At 37.4% G+C, this 17,450-nt stretch overlaps 1 protein-coding gene across 1 annotated transcript in view; it reads right to left on the bottom strand.

The window, feature by feature from the left end:
- Positions 1–17,450, bottom strand: part of LOC126757894 (dynein axonemal heavy chain 2) — a 38,807-nt gene that overhangs the window by 13,495 nt on the left and 7,862 nt on the right. Inside the window, exons 2-5 of the mRNA XM_050471791.1 lie at positions 5,111–5,268; positions 4,322–5,032; positions 3,498–4,257; positions 776–1,865 (exon numbers count right to left, since the gene is read on the bottom strand). Coding sequence (XP_050327748.1) covers positions 776–1,865; positions 3,498–4,257; positions 4,322–5,032; positions 5,111–5,207 — 2,658 coding nt within the window. The 5' untranslated portion in view covers positions 5,208–5,268. The remainder of the gene's footprint in view (positions 1–775; positions 1,866–3,497; positions 4,258–4,321; positions 5,033–5,110; positions 5,269–17,450) is intronic.

Here is a 17,450-nt window from a genome sequence, read left to right as displayed (position 1 = left end):
GAAGTCAAAGAATAGTAGTTATTTAAGAAACAGAAAATTTTTTTGGTACCTGCTCAGCTTAGACGTTCGACAATAATCCTTGAAATGATCTTAAAACAAAAGCAGGTAGGGAGAGCTAAGTTCGGGTATAACCGAACATTTCATACTCTTGCAACTTGCAAGTATTAACGCCAGGAAGTACCCCTTCATGTCGATAAGGCTTGTTAGTTTAAGAAGTTTAGGGGGAGTTTTCATTTGTTTTTATTCATCCTAAGCACAAATATGGACCGTTATAAGAAAAACACGATCTCTCAATTTTATTAAAATAACTCACATATTGGCCGATATATGCGGTATAAAGTTACTAGAAAGTTCGCCAATCTTTATATAAGGCATAGGGTGGGCCAAGGGAAATATTGACCCTATTCAACCAGTTTTAGACTCAGAGACATACTACTATCAGGAACAAATAGTTCTCTCTGAATTTCAATAATATATCTCCTATATTTTCGGTAAAAACTAAAATATATGTACTGGGTTCTAATTGTTCGGCTCCTAGGAGCCTGAAAAGTTTTTGTTGGATTTGGACAATTTTTGGTCATAAGGCATTATTCGTGCAAAATTATATCCTGTTATATTAATTGCTTCTTGATTTGTTCATTCGAATTCAGATGGATATTAAAATTGTATTATATAGAAAGTAGGCGTGGCTTGCAGTCCGATTTCATTGCAGAATGGACACTCGAGTGTCAGTTTGCTGCAGACCCTTAATAATTATGGAGCTAAACGCACTCACCTCATCTAAAACAGGTTGGAACTCCTGGAATACCGCAAATAGCAAATCCACAATTGTTTCATAGTGACCTATAATAATGTTTGTTGCTTTACGTGTAGAGGCCGCCAATGATAACTCGAAAACTGGCAATTCTACTGCACCACTTAGCGCTATCTTTATTAGAGCTGTATCGCAGATTTTCTCGCATGTTTTGGCAATTTGGCGGTTAGCGCGTTTATAAATATCCAAAGAGTCCTGTAGTTTTTTAGTGTGCTTGGCGCAGTCAGCTATATAAGCATCACTTAATTCGCCACTCCAAGTAAGCTTAAACAAGCCAGGTGCAATTTTACGATCGCATGCATGTATTAGTGCACGAAAGAGTGTACGCTCTTGTTCCGAGAGTGCGGCAAGTATGCGATTGTAGTCTAAGCATACGGTAAGGACACTGTTGTAGACAAATTGCAGCGTGCTATAACGATCGTACACCTTTCGTATTAGTGGTGGTATTTGAAACCCAAGGTTATCAAAATGACGCGCTTGCTCGCATATGCTCAGTATCGAGCGATCCATATTACATTCGATCAAGCCGCGTTTAACCTTGCTGCGTATGAGCAAAGTTCGCTCCAAACGACTCTCTAGCGTGGGGCTACTGCAATTATTTACCCAATCATCGAAAGCTTTTTTTATCTCTTTGGTATAGTCCTTTTTAAGATTTTCAAATTTATCAAGTACTATTTTCGCTTCGGGCACAACTGGCATCCACTCGGATGTATTGAGGCGATCGCGCAGCCACTGCAAGCGTTCGAGATTAATGCGATAGCCGATGGCACGTGAAACATAATAAGGCAACCAAGATTCATGAAGTTTCACACGTTCCATTAGCATTTTGGTTGTATCAGACATTTCTTTATCGAACATTATCCAAACATCGCTTACTTGTCGGAGGAAGGTCTTACGTATGCTAGCGCGATAGGAATAGAATAGTGTTACATTCAGTACTTCCAAACCCTCCTCGATGTTGCAGATGCGTTGAAAAACGTTAGACATTAATCGTTGAATGGTCTCTTCAAAACTCTGCACTGTGCGACGATATTTCAGTACCTCTTCATACCTGCAAGGAAAGATTATTTGAAAACAAGAACATTTGTAACTATATGTATACACAGGGCTTATACAGAAATTAATACAAGTAGGACTGATTTTCTTCAGCCGCGACTGTACCAACGCGACGTGTTTCTGTGAGTGGTTCAAGCCGAAAACACAGCGTTCATTAGAGCAGATGTACGCGATTAAATTCTGTGTGAAACTCGGTAAATCTTCGACAGGGACGTTTGATATGATCAAGCAGGCTAACCCAGATATTGCTTTAGCAAGAAGTGGTGTGTTTCGAATGCACCAGGCCTTTTTGGAGGGCCAAGAAAAGGTCGCTGATGAAGACTGGAAGAATGAGCAAATCCAAAGTGAAAACGAAGATCATTGTCTTTTTTGACATAGGCATCGTCCACCATGAATTTGTTCCTCCTGGACAAACCGTTACCGCCAAGTTTTACGTGGAAGTCATCAGGACACTCAAACGAAGTGTCTATCAGGTCCGACAATATATCGCAGCGAATTGGAAGTTGCACCGGCTCACACCGCCTTTCTTGTGAACAGCTGCCTAATCAAGGCCGGCATGCCAACGCTTCCGCAGCCGCCCTACAGCCCAGATGTGACCACCGGACTTTTTTGTTTCCTTTCCAATAAAGGGTGATGAAACTCGCCAATAACCACGAAATAGTTGAAAGGGGGGATTTTATACGGCGAACTTGCCCTTAAGAAGCTGAACTGTTCCATCGGCAGGACCAGATGTGGCCTCCGTTGGTTGGATTTTACTGAAAGTTTATTTATATGAAAATTTTTAAGGAAGGAAAAGCGTTGACGGGACTCTTTTATGCTGAAATCTAAGGCCGATGTGATTTGAAATTATAGAGAATCTGCACCAATCGAAGGAACACGTGTTATTCAATGACAGCAACGTACCGATTCCCACCTCTATCGCCGCCACGGCGAAAATATGCACATAGGTACGGTTTTGTTAGGGCTAAAGAACGGATTTAACCTATTTTATCAACTATACGGATATCTGTATAAATGTCTTACCTCAGGTGTTGAAATAAGCTTATCATAAAGCTTCATTAGTCACCGTATATATGGTACTTCTCCTACGAGTTAATGTAATTGCTGGGCTTGAAAATCGGATTAGATGTGGCCGTTTTTGGGAATCATCTAAAAACTGAGTATTCCCCCAGCAAAGTAGACAACAAAAAAAATTATGTGCAGCGCATGACTATGATATTTGAATTGGACCACCATGTCTGGTGCGAGAGACGCGCATTAGACGTTGGTTTGTGGAGGTCAACTATCCTCTTATAACAATTTTTTATGATCGTTACATTTTTAGCGCTTTTGTGGATTTCCCGGGTACCTGTGGATGACATTTGCTATTACGTCAGCTAAAAACGAACTAGTGCGTACGTGAAGAATGAGGCTGAGGCGCAGGAAATCATACCAGATACGGAGTAGTAGGCCGCTGTTTGTATTATTTGTAAAAAGTACGGTTTCACAAGTAATTATAGATTTTATAATCAATGAGTTTTCGTATTTAAGCCCACCCTCCTCGCTTTATATAGAATCAGGGAATGAGGCTTTTATATGTATTGTAGTGCGAATGTTTTCAGTATGTTCCCTCGATCACGTAACTCACCATTCATTTTTATTAACATTTAATATAAGTTCCTTAGAGTCGTGTTCCAAAGCATCCAGCAACACCATAAATTGTTTTTCAACTCCTTCTGCAGTCCTCTCAAACTCTTCGCCGTTAGTGCCACCAAATGTTGGCTTTGGTATTGCCTCGGTTTCATCCAAACGACCAAATACGATCATTGATTCACATATGTCAATAAGATCATTAAGCCGTTCAATAAATGCGTCTACATGATTAAAGATCATAGCATTTTCCAAATCCCAACCAATATCAGGTTTACGAGTGGCATGTTCCTTCGACATTAAATCGTAGATGGCTCTGTATGAGAGGCAGCAGTCGATTGCCATATTTGCCATACGTATGCCAAAACGTGGGTTTCCTTGCAATACTTTATCAACATTTACCTGATCCAGTGAGAACTTGATAATTTGGTTACTAAGATTGCGAAATAGACCAGTGATGAGATCGCGCCGTTGATAAAACTCAGAATTCAACCAAATATAACGTATGATGTTCACAATTCGTGGTATGAGCGCTGGCACTGCAGCTGGTGATTCGGCTTGGTCAATGTGTGAGCAAGGTTCATTTAGCAAAAATAGATATTTAATATTCGATTTAGCCTCTTCCATTTCATTGTGACATTCTTCGATGAGTTCGTCTACTTGCTTTATATAAACTGAATGTGAATTGCGTAAAACGTGAATAATCTGTTGTACGTCTTCGTGTTGCAATTGGGTGTCCAAGCCTTGTAATACTTCAACTGGAAGAAATAAGGGTATCAGCATCTGGTTTCATATTGAGTATCATAGATTTTAGCTGCTTACATCGATAAAGCCAGAACTCATACTCTTCTGTCGGCACCACGAAATCATGTTGTGCTATGAGTGTTTTGTCATTTATGAGTGTACGAATTTGCGTCGTCCAATAGACTACAATCGCTTCGAGATTTTTAACGAATTCACGATCGTGCTGTACATCTGCTCGTGAAATCTGTTTTACCACATAAGGCACATATAATACTGTAAGACCGGACATTTTGTAATGCAAACTCGTAAGATAACATAGAAATTTATCCATTGCTCTGCAGAAGCGGCTCTTAATATTGTCGTTCCAATCCTTGTAGTTACGGAATATTGGCTGATATACATATTGCATAATTTTCAGTAAACAGCCGTCTACGTCCTCTTGTATCGTACCGAAATATATCTCATCATGGAATCCCTCTACTGAGAAAATCTGATTTTGCTTACGGACAAAATAACAAATATCAGCCACGGGGGCCAGAGGGAATCCAAGACAAGCGCTAAGTATATTGCGATCATAGAAAATAGTCATAAGGGGATAGTTAACCTCCATAAACCACCGTCTAATGGTAGTTAACGTCTCCTCACACCAATCACGGTGGTCCAACGCGAATAGCATTGTCATGCGCTGGACATACATGATGAGCTTATTCAATTCCTCTTCGGTATAGTCAGGTATTGGTATAACTGGCGTAGTGGGTAGTAGATCCTTTTTCTTTTTGTCCGCAGCCTCTGCATAGATTTGTATAATGAAGATATGCGCGTAAAAATTGGTTAGATTTTTTGCCAAAAATTTCCATTTTTACTTACCTTGATCATCCGTAGAAGAGCTGCTAGACATGCTAAGTGTGTCGCCTGCGGCTCCTTTGTCCATATGTTTCCCAGGTTCTTTTCCTATCTGAGCCATTTTGGTTGCACGCCAAACACGTCTGTTCACTTGATAAATTTGCTCAAGAATGTGAAAATTTCTGAAAATGTTTTCTCAGATTTACAAGCGTTTCCATGCAGCCATGAGTGAGTTGTTAATGCAAAGTAGAATTCAAATGGAGTATGTGTGTTGCTTAGAAGCGCTTTGTAAACAAAGTCTTGTAAATAAATATTGCTAAATTTGTTGCCTAGAGCAACGTAAACAGCTGATCGCTTATTGATTATTTTGATTTGGGTTCCAACGTATAGAAATCCTACAAGTTATTACAGGAAGTGCCTGTTGTATGGTTATATTCAGCTCCAATTCTTGTGTTTGAATTCGTGCTTTCTAGGCAATTTTTCAGGGGAAACTTTTATCAATGGATCGTAGTGGTTCAAAGCACCGAGCTTGAAATATGATTGTCGTAAAAACTAGGAATTAGCTTAAGAAAATAAACTAATCTGCACGGCACGGTCAGGATTACAGAGTTTTTCCGAATAGTAACAGGACTGAGTCGATTTAAAAAATTTATTGAACCAATCGTTACAATTCTTTAAAAATTTCAAAACAGGCTCCTTCTGCGTCGGTGCAGCGCATGAACCACAGATTTTGATAAATTTAATATCTGAGCAATTAAACGAATACTTAGTCGACGGTCTGAGTTCAAAACTTTGCCACACTGTCGGAGTTTGTCGAAGTTGCAGGTCTCCCGATACGGTCTTCATCAGCGACCTTTTACCGGCCCTCCAAAAGGCCTGGTGCGACAGAAACACACCACTTATTGCTAACGCAATATCCGGGTAAGCCTGCTTGAACATATCAAACGTCTCTGTCGCAGATTTACCGAGTTTCACACAGAATCTAACGAATTTGCATTTTCGACTTGCTCCACTTACAGAAACATGTCGCGCGAAAATGTTTGTCCTAACTCTCCAGGTGCTCGGAGGCAACTGACCAGCCGTATAGGCAGCTTTAACAGCCGTGTTTTTTTTATTCTAAAATTCTTAGATAGGTAGATCGCCAGTTGATTATAAATCGAAGAAGTGTATCGAGTTTACCACAAATTTGTTAACCAATTCTTTCAACTTCAAAGCCTAAATGATTCCACCTCACCTGTCTTCATACAGTTTTGATGTGTATTTGAGAAGTATCCTTGTCGCATTTTCCAGTCAGAGACAGTGAAGGAAAGACGGTGAAGATTGAAAGCAATTCCTCCCAGGATCGCAGTTTTAGGAGGAGCCCGGACATCTTTGTATCCAAGTTTTTTCTCTATGGCCCGGATTAGATCATCTACCATTACGGCGCGATGAACCATGTGAAAAGCTAAGAACTACTTCTTGCGGTTTTTCTTGGATGAGAAAGATTTTGTAATCGCCAAATTTCTAGTTGCTGACCAGCACTCGGGAGTTCCATATATCTAAAGCTAGAGCGCAAGAGTAAAGGGGAGAACTGACTCGGTCTCAATCTAATGAAATTGGGGTAAATATGCGCTCTCCTCCAGGCTTATCGGTTTTGCAAAAAGGCAGAAGATTCCCCCTCTAATCTGCCCCTACCCTATCCATTGATCCATCCGTGAAAAAGTTTACTCAACATCTGTGCGCGGGATATCCTTCATAGAGAAGGAAATGTCTGGGGAAGGTTTCGCTATGCAGAAATATAATTTGGAGATTGCACCATTGCCTTAAATAATAACTTCTGACAAATTAGACTTCTTCTCAAATGACAAAGTTTTGCCTACAAGCACTTGATTCCGATCCTTCAGTTTGGATGGCAGCTATGTTATATGCTATAGGGGCTGATTTTAATAATTCCATGAAAATGAAAAAGGTTTACAAAGGTTTATTGGACTGTGATCGTTCCGAGTGGGTCTTAAGCCTTTTTAAAGTAAAATAATTCCCGGACAAACAAAATTTTTATATCCTGTATAAGGTATTTTATGTTTGCCACGATGTTTGTAACACTCGGAAGTTAATGCCGGAGATCCTGTAAAGTATATATCAAGCGTGACGAGTTGAGTCGATTTAGCCATTGTCCATCTGTCTTTCGTTAGCGTTTTTACATGTTTTAGCTTACATCTTGGCATGACTCTATAAGTGTCTATGGTGGTAGCCACGTTTTTATCTCTATTTGAATATTTTATAACATTTGGGGTCATGGTAGAACAGTCAAGTGCTGAACACAATGAGCGCGACAGACTGCAAACGACATCTGTCAATTATTAAAATACACAAGTCCTTAGGGACATAGTTATTGAGGCAGCTGCACAACTACATAACTGTGTCCATAAGAACGTGTGTATTCTAATATGACAGATGTCGTTTGCAGTCTGTCGCGCTCATTGTGTTCAGCACTTCAAGTAGCAAATCTTACTTCGAGTTATATCGATCTTCTTTGTATCTTATCTTATTTCACTTTCCGTTTATTAAGTCGCTTAGACCATATGTAAATTATGTTGTTAATAAATTCTTAAACGGAGGGTGTTCCAAATTGAAATTATGTTCGTCACCTTCCAACGATACTTATCAAATCATGCCATAATGTAAACAAGCATAAAAGCTAATCGATGACGTGCTATCCTCAATGAATTCAATATCACACTCCCGCACTACTTCGTCTAGCCAAGCCCAACGTTTGTTTACTTATTGCACATTGAACAACTTGCCGGCTTGGTGGCAGCAAACGCAACGGTGTGCAGCATTGCAGTGGCAACATGCCAACAAGTTAATTACAATAATTTTATACTTTTCGCCTGCAGTAGCAATCGATCAATGGCAAATCCCTCAATTGTGCTTTCTTAATTTGCGGAAATTTTCGACATTTCATCACCAGGCATCCAGCCAGCCAACCGGCAGTGTGCAGCGCGCGCTGCTTAATACTCAATGCACAGGGCGCCTGCAAAAGGAATTACATTAAATAATAAATTACAATAATTAAGCGCAATACACCGGTGCAAAAGGGTGTAATTCACACACGGCTCACTCGAGTGTTGGCACCCTCTTAAATTTAAACATAGGTTAGCAGCAGCGCGCCAACATTTCATCTCCGGAGAGTAAGAGTAAGTAAAAGAGAGAACATTTGACGAGTGGAAGCAAAAGAAAAACACCAACAATGGCCTTAGCACTTCGGAAGAATTTTGCAATTGTTGCATCAGTTGATATACTTCTTTCTTGTTTTTTGATTCTTTTCCTTCTTACTGTTGTCTGTCACACCCTCGATTGCTGTCTGCATGGAGTCTGCAGCTGAAGCAACCACCAGCGTTTGTCATCGGCCACCACAGAATCGGCGACTGCTAATGATGAGATTGAGCGGCACTGAAAGCGTTGCAGGCGGGATTCAAGCACATGTAGGCAGGGCAGGTAAACAGGTAGACAAGTAGATATGAACTTACGCCATGTGCGAGTGCCTGTGACCAAGAGAAAAAAATAAATAAATTTAATGGATATAGGGTTTTGGATACATATTTGTGATGGCCAACGTTGCCCTCGTTCATTGGCAATTCAATAAGAAAGTCCAATAGCGAACTAGTAATTTAAGCATCGCAAATTTTGAAGCCTTGAAGAGGTCAAGTTTAACCTGCTGTTGGATTAAAGGGTTGCCATTATTATTCACAGGATTAATGAAATAAAAAAAAAAAAATGGGTAAAAATCAACCCTGATCAAAATATATTAATTTTATCACGAAGTTTGTAACATCCTGAAGGAATCTTCGAAGACCCTATAAAATATACATATGTATATACATATACAACGGGTGATCAAAATAGAGATACATTTTTCAATAGCCTCTTTATGACAGTATTGTTTGGCATTAGGAAGGCTTACGCCTAAACAACGTTTACAAATCGTTCAACTTTATTACAAAAATTCACTTTCTTTAAATAATATGTTTCAATTTACGGTCAATATAGTCGGCTTACTGATCGTACTATTCGCAACACGATCACCCCTCCTGACACCTAGCATTCATTATTGGATTCTATTCGACCGTATAGACCACGTCCAGCTCATAGCAAAAAATATAGTAGCCGTGGCTGAGAGTGTACATGTAGACCGGGGAGATTCGACTCAACGTTCGCAGCAACTCGGATTCACGTATGGAACTACTGACGTATTTACGTGGATATCTTAAATTGAAAGTATACAAAATACAGCTTGTGCAAGAACTGAAGACGCTCTACCTACCCAAGCGACATCGCTTCCTTCTATGGGCCCTTGAAAAGTTCCAAAAACATCCAACGTCTTAGAGCCAAATTTTGTTCTGCGATGAGGACCATTTCTGGCTCAATGGGTATGTAAACAAAACAACGGTTTGGCGTGGTTTGTGGGCCGGTGGAATCATTGGTTCATATTCATTGAAAAATGATGCTGTTGAGAATGTAACCGTCCATGGCGATCGTTATCGTGCCATGATAATCGACTATTTGATGTCTGAAATTGAAGCTCGTAATCTCGGTGAACAGATAATTTCACGTTTTGGCTCGGCCACGATGATCGTGTGATATCACACCGTTACACTTTTTCCTGTGGGGATATGTAAAGTCTAGCAAAACATCACTCGTGTCATTTTCCAATTACTAGCCGAAATGTTCGAAAATTGGAGAAGACGGCCAACATTTGAAAGAAATAATCTTCAAAAAATAAAATGGTAGGGAACCTCGAAATCGGTTAAACATTACATTATACCGAGCTAAGTCAATTTAGCAGTCCCTCATTTTCTAAGATATCGATTTACTACTACTTATAGGTCGAAATTTTATTCGCGACATGTGGAGCTTTTTTCTGAAATAAAGCGCTCTTCCTTTCAGCAAATTTCGAAAAATCTACGTCGCATGCTTACTACATCCCACACAGAGGGTTTCCCCGTTAGTCGTTGCGTATACTACTTTGCAGCGCTTTACATGCTCGTACTATACTTCAGGATATACAGGGTATTTCAAAAGTCCTACGACATTATTGTGGTATAGTTTGTTAAATGTTTTCTATTTGCTTGCTTTAAGTGTTGTTTCATTATCGATTTATCCAATTTAAAGTACATTTCGTTCATTTATATTCAATTTTAATAGACGTATTTACGGATATGTATTCCTTTATGAAAGTGATATGTATTTACACATTATGTATTTGTAAATGAAACTCTGTTGTCTTGTTATTTAACATTTTCTTTAACATTCCTAGCAATATACTGTCGTTGTCCAAATAGCGGTTTCGGTTGTTCTTATTGTTGCTGTTGTTATTGCGCATGTTGGCCGCCCGGCTGCGACCCACTTCAATTTGATTTACGATTTGGCGACACGCCTATAACTAACAACTGCGTTCGCCCCCCAAACAAAGGCACAACATACTCCAACTCTACAGAGTGCTCACTGTTATGTAAGCATGTGTATATTATGTATGTATTTATGCAAGTGAAATTTAACATTAAACTTCTTATGTACATGCCCATATACTATATGTATACATATTAGGGTGCTCCAAAAAACGATTTTTTTTTCCTTATATAGTATACCGTTATAATTCATTTATATTACAAATTAATAACTGAGTATAAGTTGAACTTTACAAAATCGCATACAGTAAACAAAGTTGGAAAAGCTTGATGAAAACTTAAGGGTTGCAAGGGTTAACGGGTTTCAAAAAAATCGTTTTTTATTATCTTATTAAAACTTCTCTACAATTTTGCCCTAAATTGATAATTGATCGGAGTAATAGTTTCGGAGTCTTGAGACCTTGCGCCGTCTTTAAACGCGTTTTTCTCGAAACTGATTGATTGAAGTCGGTTGTCAAAATTTCTCGAAAACTACTAAACCGATCTTCGTGAAATTTTACACAAGTCTTTGAGAAACAATTTTGAATGACTTGGACGAAGGATTTTTTTCCAGGTTTTTTCACGAAGTTTTCCTTGACATTTTAATTTTTTTGTAAAAATGTCTGCCAAAACAAAAATTTAAATTTTTTTCTATCGTCCAAGTTCTATGTTAAGGTTTTAACATATTTTTTCACTTTAGATCATACTGTAAGTAGTTATCCTGCCAATGCGGGCGTACTGTTTTCCGAGGGGTCACCGGAAATGGCGTCGCAATGGTCGAGTTTACAATTTCTTTGTGCCACAATTTCAGAATTTCTTTGTTAATAGTACGAGGCAACCCATATAAGCACTTAAGATCTCAAACTTATGAATGTTTGTTTTTTTATGAAAAAATAAAAATTTTTTTGGCCCACCCTAATGGATGTATAAGACAATGTTTTTATACCCTGAACAGGGTATATTAACTTTGTCACGAAGTTTGTAACACCCAGAAGGAATCGTCGGAGACCCTATAAAGTATATATATAAATGATCAGTATGTCGAGCTGAGTCGATTTAGCCATGCCCGTCTGTCTGTCCGTCTGTCTGTATATATACGAACTAGTCCCTCAGTTTCTAAGATATCGTTTTGAAATTTTGCAAACGTCATTTTCTCTTCAAGAGGCTGCTCATTTGTGGGAACGGCCGTTATCGGACCACTATAACATATAGCTGCCATACAAACTGAACGATCGGAATCAAATGCTTGTATGGAAAACTTTCACATTTGACAAGATATATTCACGAAACTTGGTACATGTTATTTTATAAGGCAACAATGTAATCTCCGAAGAAATTGTTCGGATCAGTTAACTATAGCATATAGCTGCCATACAAACTAAACGATCGGAATCAAGTTCTTGTATGGACAATAGGGTGTGTCATTCTGAGGCAACCTTTTTTTTCAACTGAAAAACAGGCTAAAAACTTTTGAAATTGTGGAAAGGAAAGTCACTCAAAAGATGAGCTCTTAATATTAATATTGAGAGGTGCCTGTTTCAAATTTTCTGTTTTCCATATAAATAACATGGAAAAAAATCATTTTTTTGTGGTTGTTATTGTGCGGAGGTTATTATATGTGCACGCGATGGCTGCCAGTATGGATACTCGAGAATCGAGTTTTCTCGTAAAAGAATCGATTTTTCGGAATCGATCTTCAGTAGTCGAAGTCGATTCTTATTGACATTCGAAAAATCGATTATTTTACGAGAAAACTCGATTCTCGAGTAGAATTGGAATCGAGTTTACCATCCCTCCCCCATTTCACATTTTTTTAGCCTGTTTTTCAGTTGAAAAAAAAAAGGTTGCCTCAGAATGACACACCCTAATGGACAACTTTCACATTTGACAAGATATATTCACGAAATTTGGTATATATTATTTTCTAAAGCAACAATGTAATCTCCGAAGAAATTGATCAGATCGGTTAACTATAGCATATAGCTGCCATACAAACTAAACGATCGGAATCAAGTTCTTGAATGGACAACTTTCACATTTGACCAGATATATTCTCGAAATTTGGTATAGATTATTTTTTAAGGCAACAATGTAATCTCTAAAAAACTTGTTCAGAACGGATAACTATAGCATATAGCTTCCATACAAACTGAACACATAGTTACTAACAGAAATGCACCTGTGAAGGGTATTTAGCTTCGGTGCAACCGAAGTTAACGTTTTTTCTTGTTTTCGTATACGCTTGCATTTTCTAAAGTTTATAAATATTTCCACGTTTATATAAATGTATGTATTTATGTAAAAATGATTTTAAGTATGTACATAAAGTTACGACTTGAAGTTGTACTTAACCGCAAACAATAACAACAATATACGCAACAAACTTCAGTTTGTCTTTATGGCCTCAAAATATCTAGCAGTTACACTCTTATTTCTATTCTGTACACTCCTGTACACATGACATACATACATATGTATGTATGTACGTATGTATGTCTTGTTCATAGTTACAAACAAGCATAAATATTATTCACAATGTACCATACCAATTGGAATTCATAGCGAGTTCGAGGGTGCGATGTTGGTGTTACTGATAGTAAATTTGTTGTTGTTGTTCTGTTCGCATCCTGGTAGCTGAAATATCTCGACGGTTATCCATGCCGGCGTATGGACTCAATGTTTTTGCTGGCTGTTTGTGTTCGGTTGGTGTTTTGCTTTATGTTTCATTGTATTTTGATATCCGTAAAATAGCCTTAAGTATTTCAGTAGTCTTTGTGGTTTTTATTGTTTAGTTGTGGTGGTCTTGCCTTGTCCACGGGGGATCTTTTGCACACCCCCCTTTATGCTTAGTTTCTAATGCATGTGTATATGTGTGTCGCATACTGCTCTCCACTAACTATCGGTAAACGAGTAGTATATATACTACTACTATTCCATTTACTGAATTTGCAGCACATATGTACATAGTACAACTGATAAGTAAACACGATATCTAACTACCAGTTTGTCTGCTCATGTTTTTCAATTTATTTATATACACTATACAACGAGACAATGTTTGCTATTTTTGTTGTACACTTTCATTTTTATTTGGGAGCACTTAATTGCACAAATCTACTCAAATCACAATGCAATTCGAGTATCTGCTGCCATTAGGTTTTAGGTCGCTTTGTGACCACATGAACGTTTGATTGGAATGGGGTAAATGGGTATCTCTTGTGCGTACTGTTCTGTGATTTAGATATGTCTGTTTGCGTAAGGACCTTGCAGACGTTAATGGTATCATTGACGTGGATAGTCTTTATTATAAAATGTTATAGCAGAGTTTGTCATGGAGGGTGACATTGAGCTTTAATAATTAATTAAATTATAATTTAAAGATGTGAACTAATTAACGCTTTATTAACTTAACCTTAGTTGTAGTATGCGGAATTGTCAATTTTGTATATTCGATTCTTGATTCTGCTCATATAACCTCCATATTAAGATAGAAAGTATTTAAATCATTTAATTTTAATATATTTTAAATAAATATTTTTAGAAAAATTTACAGTTGTTAACTACCTTCATTGTTATTGGATTAACGTCCAGACTGGACACAAAAGTACCCTGTGACGAATACATATTTTCTTTGTGCTGAAGCAATACTTAATGAGGACCATTTAGTGTGAAATTAACTTCCCTTAGATATAGTAAAAGCATCAATCAATCAATGCAAATATATTATTAAATTTAACCAAAAATTTTACATTGCTCTCTGAAAGAAGTGACTATGATAGTGAAGTGTTAAGGTTAAATGAAGTGTTAACGATTTTAGCTTACCATCTTCATTGTCTGATTTATACAAAATACCTGAACTGAAATTGAGTTTTAGCCACTTAAAAAAGGCAGGGTTTTCTGCTATATAGGTAGTATTAGGTGCGCAACTAAGTTCTCACAGTTTGTCAATAGATGGCTCTATCAGGTAGTGGTGAACGCTTTTGATATATCAAAAACGTGAAAAACTTAACCTAGACCTATGAAAAAGAAATTGGGTTTCCACATTAGGGTATTTATTTATTTGTCGTATACTTTTAGGGAAGTGTTTATTTTCTTCTTTCAGCAAAAAAAATTTGCAGCTGAAGCACATCGGTAACTTCAAAAAGTTTACGGAGGTGATGCCCCAAGTGAAACAATGTACCGTGATTAGTTTCGTCATTTCAATGACGACGGTGAATTGGGGACGTTGCTCGATGAGGATCGACTACATGTACTGAGAACGATAGAGAAACAAGAGACTTGGCTTCCTTAGGACCTCAATACCAGGAGAGGCACGAAAAAGTCATTTTTCTGCATGACCTCGCTTGTACACACGTTGCCAAACCTGTTAAAACCGATGTACCTAGAAACGCTTAAATGAGAAAGATAAGAAAAAATTGTGACAAGCAATGAGCAATACTTCGAATAATTCATTTGTATCCATTTTCTTACAATAAAACTGCAATCTCATTAAACAAACAAGTACGGAAGAGTTATATTCGGGTATTATCGAACATTTCATACTCTTGCCACTTGCAAGAGTTAAACCCAAGAAAGTACTTTAACGTACATAAGGCCTCCCAGTTACATGTTGTCTGATGCGAATTTTCACCCGATTTTATTCATTCTACGCACAAATGTGCACCGATATAAGAAAAAAATGCTCTCTCAATTTTATTAAGATAACTCACATATTGGCCGGTATAAAATTAGCCGGAAGTTCGAAAACTGTACATTAGGTATACATATTGAACCCATTCATCCCTTTTGAAGCACACAGAAATTCTACTATAAGGAAAAGATTCTCTCTGAATGTTAATTATAAATCTGTCCCATTGACCAATATTTTCGGTGAAAAGTCAATTATAGGTACTATTGTGAAAATATTCGAAACGTAGGACCTGGAACAGTGTTTTTTTGGATTTGGTCAATTGTTAGTTATAAGGTGTCATACTCTAAAGGAATTATTCGTGCTAAGTTTGCTTAATTGCTTTTTGATTTGTTCACTCGAAAAGAAAGAATCAGATGAAATATACAATTTTGTTATATGGGAAGTAGGCGCGGCTGTAGTTCGATTTCGCTCACTTTCGTCGTCCATCGTCCAAAAATTTAATGTCTCTGGTCGATCGGTCAGTTTGTATGACAGTTATCTGCTATAAGGACTCGATATGACAATTTCTTCGGAGATTGCACTGCTGACTTGGCAATAACACATATAAAATATTTCGTCAAATTAAACAGTTTTCCATAAAAGCACTCTTTCCGATCGTTCGCTTTTGTATGAGAGCTATGTGCTGTAGTGCAGCTTCTTGCTGTGAAAAGGACGGGTGTGTAAATTCTGATCGATCAATAATTGAGGGACTAGTTCACATATACACAAATGTACGGACTGACAGACAGACATGGCTAACTTGCCTTAATAAGTATCACTTCCGCAATTATCCGTCATATTGGATTTTAATTTCAATAAAAAAAATCAAAAGCCGTAAGCCTAAGTTAGGCCTTACTGTCAAGGTTGTAAGTACCTTAAGTTGATTTAATTAATTTTCTCTACATTTTTAATGTATTTGTTCACATATTTAATTAGCAAATTTTTATTTTAAAACAGGCATGTGTTATTCTTCCAAATTAAAGGCAAGAACATATTTAAAATAATTAACTTTTTTATTGCACTAATTATTTTAATCTTTTTAAATAATTATATTAAACCTTTGGAATATGAGTATTTTTTAAAGAAAGTAACCTCAATAATTTTCAAAAATTATAAATTTTGTTGGTGGGACAAAACAGGATTAGAAGGTGCGGAAAATTGTCTCGGTCCGGCGCTGAACAAAAAGTTAATTTTCACATATATTTTTGAGAAAGATTTTTCATATAAAACTATACGAAGCCCTGTTGTTTAAATTATTTGTTAAAAAACTAAACTTTATAAAGTATAATATAATCAAATTTAAGTACATGCATTTTCAGTTTTATCCCATTATTTTGTCATGAATCCAGCCAAATATCCAAGGCAGATGAAATAAGTCTTACACAAGTTGTATTACTGTAAATGAATATGACATGGCTTCTGAAGTATTTTTATCAGTGTTCAAAGCTGGGTGTTTTTAAATGTAATAAAATCGTTTTAAATATTTCCTTAATTTTAAACATTCTAGACTGACAATTTTTTGTAAACAATTTCTACCATTTAGTACATATTAATTCTTTTAAAGCGTTAATCACTTGAAAACTGCAACCAAACTAAGGCTCGTGCAATTAATGATAATGATTTTATTTGCGAAGAGGCTGATTGCCACGAAACACCTTTCAATTAGTCGCATTTATGAAGTCATTAAGCTGCGAATCCTCAGTCTGCATGAATGACACCGTAGCTTAATGAAGCCATTTCGAAACTTTGTCACGCCTACCACCATTACTTGTTACCAGCTCCCAGCAGACGCACAAGTGTCATGGTGGCATTTACCGGTTGTGGCGTTTTTCGCAACAAAACTTTGAACGATTTAATTAAAAAGCGCAATAAAATAAATTCAATTAAACATTTACTTAATTAAGCATTTCAATTGTTTGCTCATTCTGCCGATGACGATTTAAACAGTGAGACAACGGCGGTTACGAGTATCCCGGCAATGCTTATAATCATTAAAAAGTAGCGATGCATCAATGAGAAGGTGTCGTTGTAAAAAGTGTTGGCGGATTCGCTATGAAATGTTGCAAGCAGGCTGAGCGTGCTTCATTCTTATTGACAAATGACAATTTGCCAACTTACACTTATGCATGCAATTAAAGCACACAAAATGGCTGGCAATAAAGGCGACTTTGCACACCAATCGGGTATCAAGCTTGATGAGCGATAAACATTTGGTGCCGTTTCTAAGTGTGTATGTAGCGTGAGGTGAGAAATGAATTGTGTGAGTGAG

Source organism: Bactrocera neohumeralis, chromosome 5 (genome assembly GCF_024586455.1).
Source record: "Bactrocera neohumeralis isolate Rockhampton chromosome 5, APGP_CSIRO_Bneo_wtdbg2-racon-allhic-juicebox.fasta_v2, whole genome shotgun sequence".
Classification (NCBI taxonomy): domain Eukaryota; kingdom Metazoa; phylum Arthropoda; class Insecta; order Diptera; family Tephritidae; genus Bactrocera; species Bactrocera neohumeralis.
The sequence above is the reverse complement of the archived record's forward strand: the minus strand, read 5'-3'. Positions and strand labels throughout refer to the sequence as shown.